Consider the following 10,776-nt stretch of genomic DNA (forward strand, 5'->3'; position numbering starts at 1 on the left):
GTGTTGGACAAGACTATAGGGTATATTCATATTTGGTATCAAGTACATCTAGGTTGTATCAATAGTGTATGACAAGAACTAGTTAAGGCTTTAATCAATGTTTGGACTAGTACTGATGGCTAACAGGGTGATTTAAATGTATGAACAGACTTATTAGGTATCATGTATTTGACAGGACATCTAGGGTGATAAAAGTGTTGTACGAGACATAGGGTTATGCAAATATTTGGACAGACAGTCTTAGGCTGATCAAAGTAATGATCATAGGTAATGCACATTTGGACAGACATCTTGGAGTCAAATAGTGTTGATCAGACATGACGATATCAATATTTGGAACAGCACTTTTAAGGGTGATCAAAGTGTTGACCAGAGCATAGTGTATATCAATATTTGGAACATTGATCTACCAGGGTGATTAAACGTGTTGACAGACATACAGGTTATGCATATTTTGGACAGACTATAGTATGATCAAAGTGTTGAACTGAGTACTAGGTAATCAATATTTGGGACATGACATCTAGGGTGATGCAAGTGTTGACACTGTAGGGTAATCAATATTTGGACTAGACATCTATAGGTGATGGCAAAGTGGTTGATCAACATTTGCCTAGACATCTTGGTGATCAAAAGTGCTTTTACAGTACAATAAGGTATGATCAATATTTGGAATAAGAATGTAGACTCATGCTAGGATGTAAATCAAACGTGCTTGACGAGAGCATAGGGGGGACGGTGATCTTAGCATATGGATCACAATTGGGTGATCATGATACAGACGAAATAGTAAAGCTGAATGCAAATGAAAGCTGTACCAAGAGTGTGCACAATATGCATATCTTGGCTCTGTAGTGCATGTATAACGGCATTACAAAGATGCACATTTCTTGTCTTAATGCACAAACTAGGATGGCCAATTAAGAGCATACGTTTTCATATGGGGGGCAAGGACTATAAAATGCCTGAATTTACCACAAAGGTCTGATGATAATTCAATCAAGATATGGCAACGCGTCTTACTTCCAGCTCCTTTCTGGTTAACGGATAGCATAGCTCCCGCTGTATCAGTGAACTTGTACGCTAGTGACAATATGAAATATAAAACAGTTTTCATACAAATAATGGCAAGTAAAAACTTAAAGCATATGTCATGAGTCTATAATTTGCGCGCTCAACTTTACTGAATAACAGTCTGGCGCGGTGACTACATAATCTTTCAATGCATAATCTATGGCAGACTCAAGATCAGGACTGTACATATCATTGTGAGCATCTGATCATGGTGCAGAACCATATGCGCTATTTAAGCCAGTAAATTGAGGCTGATTCTGCTAAAATGTGTTTTTTTGAAAAGTCCATTTAAGATGTATAGCATTGGTACAAGTTAATAAAGTTTCAGGCAATGTTTTGGTACTTTTGTTTGTGATAGAAAATAGTTAGCCTAGAAAGCATGGAAAATTGCATAATTATTCAGCATGTACTAAAATATGTTTTTTCATGAAAATCTTTTAGCAGGGCAATTTCTGGACAGTCTGAGCAGTACTGCATTCTAGAGTCTTACTGGATTCAATACTACCGGGATTTCAGTAAGCAAAATTGGAACCTATTAAGGACGATTTCGGAGTTTTCATATAGATGCATAATAGCAAAATTAAAACTGATTGCAATAGAATTTCTAATACTTGGCATGTGTTACGGAAGTTATAGATAACGAAAGCGATTTAAGGCCTAAAAACTAGATAATTTGTGCCATAGGAGGCATGGTGCGCCTGCAGCGCGCGCCACTGTTACCTGTCAATCTTATGACTTTTTAGGTCAAATATTTTTTGAAACAAAATATGCTTTTAGCTATGTATAAGGGCAAGAGAATCTTGACATAATCTGAATAAATCCACAAGCAAACTCCAAGGTGCCATAAGTATACATGCTGACCTAACATTCTTGTAAACTTTTCAAGGCCTACATGTGAATAATATTTTTGTGAGGCTATGGCAATGAAGCAATCTGAAAATTGGGCAAATTTATACTTACTGTAATGTCTATAGGGCAAGTAACTCCAAAGTCCGCAGGCTGGCAATAGGCTTCACAGTGATGTGAATACATTATTTCTTTAATTAAGTGATGATGATACATTTATTCGCTGTATAAGTTGTTCGATTCTAACTCAATGCACTCAAGGAATGCTGAATAACAATCATTTATGAAACAGTTTTTCACGTCAGTCAAGGGAAATAATTCTACAAATTACTGATAAATCGCACAATGCAATAACCCCATGGTGGGCAAAAACTAAATATGCTAGAGCACCCTTCCGATTAGGTTTAATTGACTCTATGTCATAAATTCTTTTGGAGTAACATGCGAGCAGACAGTTGAAAATATAAAAAATTTCTTAAGTCAAGGGCATAACTCTAAAAAATACTAAAAAAAATCCAAGACGAACATACGCAGGTGCACAACTATACATGGCTGATTCAATATTCTTTTTGGATTACATCGACACAAGTTGAAAATTGAAAAATTTTTTACTAAGCAATCTAATCAAAAATACTAAATAAAATCAAAAAATAACCAAGGTAAACTAAGGGTTTTACACATTTGGGTTTTTTTTTACCTTTCTTTTTTTGAGTTAATGCGAAAAAGGGAAAATTCAAAATTTTTATAATCAAGGAAAAATAACTCTAAAAATTAAAAAATTTTTCCAAGTCCCCGTTAAAAAAACAAATTCCCCTTTTATATTTTGGTTAATTTTTTTAAATAAAATAGATACTCTTAAAAATTCTTAAAAAAAGGCCATTTCTCTAAGAAAAATTGCACCAGTGTTTTAAAGAATGTAAGTGGAAGAAAAAATTATCCACTTTTAAATTCCTTCTTGAAATTTTGCATATCAACTAAAAACAAAGGTAAGCTTCATGAAATTAATAAGAAAAAAATGATTGCTTTTTTTTCATTTCAAATTATCTGCCCTTGAATTTAACGAAAAAGTCCAATTCAAGGGCAGCATAACTTGAAAATACGAACGGTACCCCAATTTTTTTTTGCCTTAAAATGTTTCTGTTATCATATTCTAACAATATGCCAATTTTTTAAGAAATTCTATTGAACAGTTTTAATTTTGCCTACATGTCTATATGAAAACGTCCTTAATATAACAGTTTCATCATGTGGTGCATATTGTTCCCCAGAAGAATCGCATGCCTTATGTTCAAACCTAAAATATTCAAGTCACATGATACAAGAACATGGTACAGAAAGCAGCTATAAATTACCTTCTCTGAAGTAGATGTGCCATTGAAGAGCAATGATTTTTATTTGGATTGCCAGTCTAGGGCCAGATATACGAATTCATTGGCGAGACCTGAAAAATACTTCTAACAGCAGTATCCTCTGCTATTAATAACAAAAATTTATTAACATTTTCAACACATTTAATATTTTCAAAGTAGTGCAAATCAACATTTTACGGCTGACAAAATAATACATAAATAATCACAATCAAATATACTACATTGCAGGAACATAATTGAAAATTGCAAACTTTATCAATTTTTTTACAAAACATGACTGTACGTATTATTAAATTCTAGCACTTATTTCATAATCATATACATAATATAAAAATAACAAATTCTGTACACAAAAGAAATAAAAAATTATGTTGGTCATTAAAAGTGAACATTTTCAAATATGTGAACATGTTAAAAATGTAAATGAGAACATAAATTACACAATTTCTTTCATATATACAATGAGTATCATTACTACCAATACCACCCTTTTTCCTTTCCTTAATTCTTGGACTTTTAACTTGCCATGTACAACTTTTCTCTCCCCAATCTCGATACCGGATTTCTGTTAAACAAAATGAGCAATTAAATATTGAAAATGTAAAACATGTATGAATACAGGTAAACTTTTAACATGAAATTAGTGTAATATGAAGGTAAATTTATCTATACAAGATATTTACTTTTCATCAATTATGGGAAATTTCATCAATTATGGGAAAAGAGTTAATATTTGACAAAATTCCATGCAGTTTGATCGAGAACCTTCCCAAGAAATTACAAATTATTTAAATCAACAGGCAGCTCATCTTAAAAAGGCTTGCAACATGCAAGATACCTTACCGAATTTATATTAATTGGCGCACTAGCAGCACGCTCTCATGGGGTCAGGAAATGTGCAATAACCCCTCTCAAGGTTGAATATGAAAGACAGCCCACATTCGGGTTAGCCACCGCCACTCTGCATCATCTAAAATGTAGAACTAGATATTTAAGATTAGACTTGTTGTTTTTTTCTTATCAACTATCACAGAGTCAAAATTAACACAAACAAGAGCTTTTCAAAGTAAAAATCATTGCTTTAAACCAATTGTAACACAAAACATCAACTGAACTGTCAAAAGTACCAGGTAATAAAAGAATTTCATAAAATTGAAGACATACCTGAAAATAAAAAGCTGAGCTATGAAATATACTGTGAAAAACTCTCATTTTTACAATTCATTATTACACATTTTGTTTCACAGAGAACCTCACTATTCTCTGTTTCAGTATTCTTACTCAAATTACAACTTTTTACACACCATCACTTTATACTGTACACTATCACTTGGCTTACCAACCAAGCATCATATTTAGCAGTAATTAACTGTTGGTTGCAGTCGGTGCAGCACAAAAATATCACTTGGCTTACCAACCAAGCATCATATTTAGCAGTAATTAACTGTTGGTTTCAGTCGGTGCAGCACACTTGTTCAATGCTATTAACATTATCATATCCTTATTATTCACAACCATGACCCTCATGAATTACCCTCCTTTTCACCTGATTTAGCCATTGAGGCACATTTAGAACAGAATTCCAGTGAAACACTTCCTTGGTCGACATGTAAGCAAATCCCCGCTGTTTTCTTCCCTGACTTCTTAGCGACTTTAGCTGAATTATGATAATCATGGTCAAGATCAGCTCCTCTCTTACGACGAAGTGAAGAGGTCAGCTTCACATTTTCAACATTTCCAATATTCTTCAATAGACCAGATAATGCACTTTGATTCGCTAAAACACTTCTCAAATACTCAACTTCTTCCTGTAGTTCATTTTTTTCATTTGTTACAGTCTGATTTCTCTCTTTGAGAGTGAAATTTTCACACTTCAATTCTTCAATCTCATCCTCTAAACCTTTAATATAGACCTTCTTTTTCTCACGATTTAACTTTGCTTGAACGGCATTCTTCTTGTTTCTGTCATCAAGAGCTTGAAGAAGTTCATTGTCAATCTCTTGTTTGGACTGGGCTGCAGTCTTGACAACCTTTACCACTTTCACTGCTGGTGCTGCCTTACTGTTTTTCCCGGCAAAGCTGCCAACTTTTGAACTAGAAGGTAAAATATGAAGATCAGTTTGAATATTGGTCACAGTGGGTACCTGAATAACTGGTGCACATCGTTTCACTTCAGCAGCTTTCCTTACCATTAATGCTCTCGATTGAATTATACGACCCCGAGACTGTCGCTCTGCCTGAGGAACATAATCTTGATCATTACAATCTGATTCAACATCTATGTCTGGTGAACCTCTAGATTGTAAATTTATTGATGGTCTATCAATATCATGAACCATAGCTTCTGGTGTTTTAAGATTTCTATGTTCTTCTGTAAGTGGAACTGCTAGGTATGATTCAAGTTCCTGATCAAGTTCGTCTTCTGCCACCGAATCAAAATCAAACAACTTTACCTGATCATCATTTGCTGAATTAAAATCAACTTCACTAAGAGGCGATACTGACCTAACCTCACTCATGTCTGAACAACCGCTGTCCGACTCGTGACTGGGCGAGGCCTTGCTAGCAAACACAGGATCTACGGTCATCCCAAAATCGACGTCACATCGGATAACTTGGCTGTCCATCAGCTGATCTAATAAACAAGGAACAGAAAAATTAAGATCACTTGCCATCTTTAAATAGAGATTCGAATGTTTTTGTTTCTGTTTTTTTTTTATCAATCAGATCACAGTTTTATTCAACTACAGATCTAAAATTAAAGCTTAAACAAGTTCTGATACAAAAAATTTAACACGACAGACTTAAAATCAAATTTTTAAATGTTAAAATGTTACAAACAATTACAATTTTAAAGTCTGTTTTAACAGTCCTACGTCCCAAGTCTGTTCTTTTTCAACGAATGTAAAAGTAGTGCGGTTGTCGCGTGATATATAAACAAGCGAAACGTTTTCGATACGTTTTAGCAGTATCAGCAAATTGTGAGATGATTTGATTGGTCAAAGTTAAAATATGAAATATTTTGATTGGTAGTTATTTTCAGGTATGACACAGTCAAAAACGTTTGAAAACGTTGACCTAATTACTTGTTTTAGCATTCCGCTCGTTCAAAATAGTTCACAGATAAACGTATATTATTTCGAACATACTTTCCCAAATGAAACAATTTTAGAAAAAAATCTTGTATTATTGACATACTGTGAGCAACATTTTAAAAAATCAAAGGAAAATATTGCTTACATACAAAATTCTACCAGCTCAGAATATCATTACATATATCCGGTATAACCGTATGACTTTGGTTATTTCCGTAAGTTTGATAACTATGTCTAAACACCACTAAATATTTTCCTTCCAGCTTACATAGTATGCAATAACATTGTGCAAAAGTGCTTTGACAATGATTTTGAAACCAGGGTACTGAGTACAGTTTTTTTTGTCAAATAAAAACTTAAAACTATCATCTCTAACACAATTTCATTCATTAAACTATCTCCGCTATTTGCTAATTAGCAGGATTTCCGAATTATTGTTACTCCAAGCAGTGATTACTTTCCCTGATCATAAACTTAAGACACAGGGCTGGGAATCAAAACTGCGTCGTATCCTACAAAATGTAAACAAACGCCGCCATCTTGGAACGAAAAATGTATGTTTTTGTTAATAACTCTTTTTGTTGGAAATGACTGAAAACCAGATATATGTATTAACACGCTACACTATTTTCCGCTTCGTTCGGTATATGTTGCTTAGACAACTATTTTGTAAAACAAAAGTTATAGCGAACTTGCAACTCGAAGCGGAGCAGAATTTTTTTATGAAATTGTGTGGATACGACGCAGTTCATATTGCTTTATCTAGTCGTTTCTCCTTCAAATCAATTATATATTTGTTTCAGAGGTTCACCATAAACTTCAAAACATAATTTTGCATCATTTACTAAATTTCCATTAAAAGAGATGTTTATTTTCCAAAGAAAATAATGATTTTTACGAAATGATACGACGCAGTTGAAAATAAAATATGATACGACGCAGTTGTATTTTCATTGCAGGCTGCATATTGGTTTTAAACTTAGTCTATTTAAATTATGTGCTAGGTATGCTAATAACGTCCAACAACATTTCTTGTTTACAACTTAAGTCAAAAGCAGAGGTCACTCATTGGTTTCCATTAAAAATGGAAATGTAATACAATTCTATTAAGGCTGCATTTAAGTACCTATCATATTAAGCATCTACAAATTCCGAAAAAAAACTGTATCAAAATGCAAGATACATTGTGCAATAAACACGTGATCGCACACCCATATGATAACGTGTTCCAGTGTTGCCTTAGCATGCTTCTAAAATTTTCCCGTGAGTTCGAAATGGGAGTGATTACTATTTTTGATACAAAATTCAATATTCCAGTGTAACCTCTCCTTTGAACCCCTATACTAGTATTAATCAGGAATGACTTTTTTTTTTTAAAAAAAAAAGAGAGAAAAAATTACAAATTTTGAAAAGGTCTCTTGCTATTCGGAAGAGAGCTATGCGCAAATTGCATGCCTACCTTTGTTACTTGTAATGAGCAATAATTTCCGTCAATTCCGTTATTACTTATGTATTTTACGTGCCGATTTTATTGTATTCATTTTCTTAATAATCGGTGAGAACAGATGACCTTTATTATTTTGAAACATTAAATTTTTAAAATTATATTATAAATGGTTAAGCTACAATATATTTTTGCAAGTAGGTTATGCGTTCCGTTAGTCATTTTATATTTAGCGCCGCGGAACTTTACCTCTGATTTTGTCGTATTGCATTTCTTTATCGCCGATGAGGAAAGGTCTACGGAATGTATTTTCTATATTTGCACTTAAGTACTTCATTCTTCTCCATTAAAAAACTTTAAATTTTCAAAATCGAGTTACATATGATACAACTACAGATTATTTTGTAATGAAGGTGTCCGTTTTGCAAAGGTATTTTACGCTGTGCACCGATAAATTTGATACAGATATAGGCAGACATGATCTTTCAACAGTATTAAAGAAGTTTTCACAATATTAAACAGAAAATTAAGGTCAGATTATCGCATCAAATTTTCAACAGACTAGAGCTCTATATGGCATCTTAACATACCTTCATACTAAAATGTGATTTTTATTTGATAATGAATTGCCTGAAAACTTAAACAAAGGTTTTCAGAAAAGGACTTCACAGAGGATTACCCCCTGTTTACATTGAAAAATTTCTCTGCTAGTCATATCGAAATAAGAAATTTAATTGTCTCTTTATAATTAATTCAAATATTTATAATCTTATAACTTCACGCCAGAAGTTATTAAAAAAGCTGCTTATTTGTACAGCTGACGTTAACAAATTTTGTTGAAAAAACAAATCAGAAAGGTGTGTCCGACCGTGGCCGAGCTGTTTATGTTTACTGAATTCAAATCACTTGACCTGAACTGCTATGAATTCAAAAACCACCAGGGACTTTTTATTCTTTCGTGTGGAAAACCTATGAAGCTAGTTTCAAAATGTCGATGGTTCTCTGCAGGTGCAACATTTTGCCTGAAATAATGCACAAAGGCGCACCGAGGTCCTCGCCCCTAATAAAGCTAATGTGTAGAGTGAAAGTTTGAAAACAAACCACAAAAAAGCAGTCATTACCCAGAACATGCAGAACCACAGTTAACTTAGAGCGTAGCTAGCCAACATGAATTCAAGTTAATAGATTTCTATATTTTTTTGCGAAAAAAATTAGGGATAATATTGAACCTACAGGAAAATATAAAAAATATTTCAGATATTATGATCAATTAGGTAACATGTTTAACTGAAAAGTAGCTTCCGCAATGTAAACTTTCAAATTAAATTTTATATTGGACATGACACAATGTATTCTAAATAATCAAAAGCAACAGAACATTGCTATACACCGCAAATGATCTTGTTTTTTTTTATCTAGCGCAAGTGATTATTCCATAAAATAGAAATATTTTGCCAAAATTATCTCAGTTGAAAGGACTGCCAAAAATACAACTGCGTCGTATCATATTTTATTTTCAACTGCGTCGTATCATTTCGTAAAAATCATTATTTTCTAAGAAAAAAAACATCTCTTTTTAATGAAATTTTAGTAAATGATGCAAAATTATATTTTGAAGTTTATGGTGAACTCTGAAACAAATATATAATTGATTTGAAGGAAAAAACGATAGATAAAGCAATATGAACTGCGTCGTATCCACACATTTTCATAAAAATTCTGCCCCGCTTCGAGATGCAAGTTCGCTATAACTTTTGTTTTACAAAATAGTTGTGCAAGCAACATATACCGAACGAAGCGGAAAATAGTGTAGCGTGTTAATACATATATCTGGTTTTCAGTCATTTCCAACAAAAAAAGTTATAAACAAAAACATACGTTTTTCGTTCCAAGATGGCGGCGTTTGTTTACATTTTGTAGGATACGACGCAGTTTTGATTCCCAGCCCTGAGACAGTTAGGAACAAGGAATTATATGAGATTAAAATTGGATTAATTGCCGAATTTTGTTGATTTGGAAAGCGAGGGATATAATTACAACTTAGAAGTTTGATCTTTCAGTATTTGCATCTGCTGTTAAACTATTCAGGTTACTTAAGATTAGATTTAATCTACTATATTGTTGAAACACTCCAGCTTCTTGGCCCTTTACTTATCATGGCAATGATCTGAGTGCACACATGTAGACTAACACCATCTATAGCTGTTAAGAACTTTAATAATTTTAAATTATCTGTAAAAGTGGACAGCATTTGAGATGACCATGGAAATGCATATTCTTCGATAACATAAAAAGTATCTATTATTTTATAATTGAGATCAAAGAAAATAAAACAATACTTTTAAACAATTTAATATTTATTCTTCCCCCATTTTTGCTTTAGCTTCAGCCCTCTGTTGGTGCACACAGAACTTTGATTCAAAGCATTGATAGTATACCTTACAACCATATTTTTATTAGACTCCATAAGTAACTCTGACAATTACCTCACCATTTGATGCATAACATTAACATAATGAATTGTATTATTAGAGTGAGACTGAGGCATATGATTAACACAATAAGTTCTTTCAATCTACTGTAAGAAACATCATGGTAATTTTCTCGTATACCTTACACAACTGTGAACACAACATTAAAATTACAGGAGAAACTTTTAAATACCTTTGGAGAAAGAGTTTTTAACTGGACTTGATTTACCAAACTTAACATCAAAAAAGAAGGCTGCCTATAAAACAACATTTCATGTAAGACCTGGTTAACATAAATACAAGTGCATTAAAGGGAGATGAAAGGGTGAAATGGATGATGCTCAAACATGTAAACTTTCTAGACAGGATCATGGTCTTTGTATTGATTAGAAAGTATGCTAATAAGAAGTCGTTGGTTCAGATTTGAGTCAAGTTACATCTTAGTCATGTGCTGGCCTGAATCAATTATATAACCT

General features: G+C 33.0%; 1 protein-coding gene across 1 annotated transcript; it reads right to left on the bottom strand.

Annotated features, from left to right (window-relative positions):
* Window positions 1–3,409: 3,409 nt before the first annotated feature.
* LOC132721395 (CREB/ATF bZIP transcription factor-like) lies at window positions 3,410–6,294 on the bottom strand. Its single transcript, XM_060705694.1, has 5 exons — window positions 6,138–6,294; window positions 5,796–5,925; window positions 4,837–5,384; window positions 4,134–4,260; window positions 3,410–3,855 (listed from the first exon to the last, which is right to left on the bottom strand). The coding sequence occupies exons 2-4, from the start codon at window positions 5,915–5,917 to the stop codon at window positions 4,202–4,204; spliced, it is 729 nt and encodes a 242-aa protein (XP_060561677.1). The 5' UTR covers window positions 5,918–5,925; window positions 6,138–6,294; the 3' UTR covers window positions 3,410–3,855; window positions 4,134–4,201.
* Window positions 6,295–10,776: the final 4,482 nt, after the last annotated feature.

The sequence above is a fragment of the Ruditapes philippinarum genome, unplaced genomic scaffold, assembly GCF_026571515.1.
Source record: "Ruditapes philippinarum isolate M1 unplaced genomic scaffold, ASM2657151v2 ctg2716_1_1_1_1, whole genome shotgun sequence".
Lineage (NCBI taxonomy): Eukaryota > Metazoa > Mollusca > Bivalvia > Venerida > Veneridae > Ruditapes > Ruditapes philippinarum.

Excerpts from the sequence above, each read along its gene's own strand:
- LOC132721395 (XM_060705694.1), bottom strand. The coding sequence starts at position 5,917 with ATGGACAGCCAAGTTATCCGATGTGACGTCGATTTTGGGATGACCGTA. Across the intron at positions 5,385-5,795 it reads TCAGACATGAGTGAGGTTAG|TTCAAAAGTTGGCAGCTTTG; the intron begins GTCAGTATCGCC and ends TTTACCTTCTAG. Across the intron at positions 4,261-4,836 it reads TGCCTCAATGGCTAAATCAG|ATGATGCAGAGTGGCGGTGG; the intron begins GTGAAAAGGAGG and ends TCTACATTTTAG.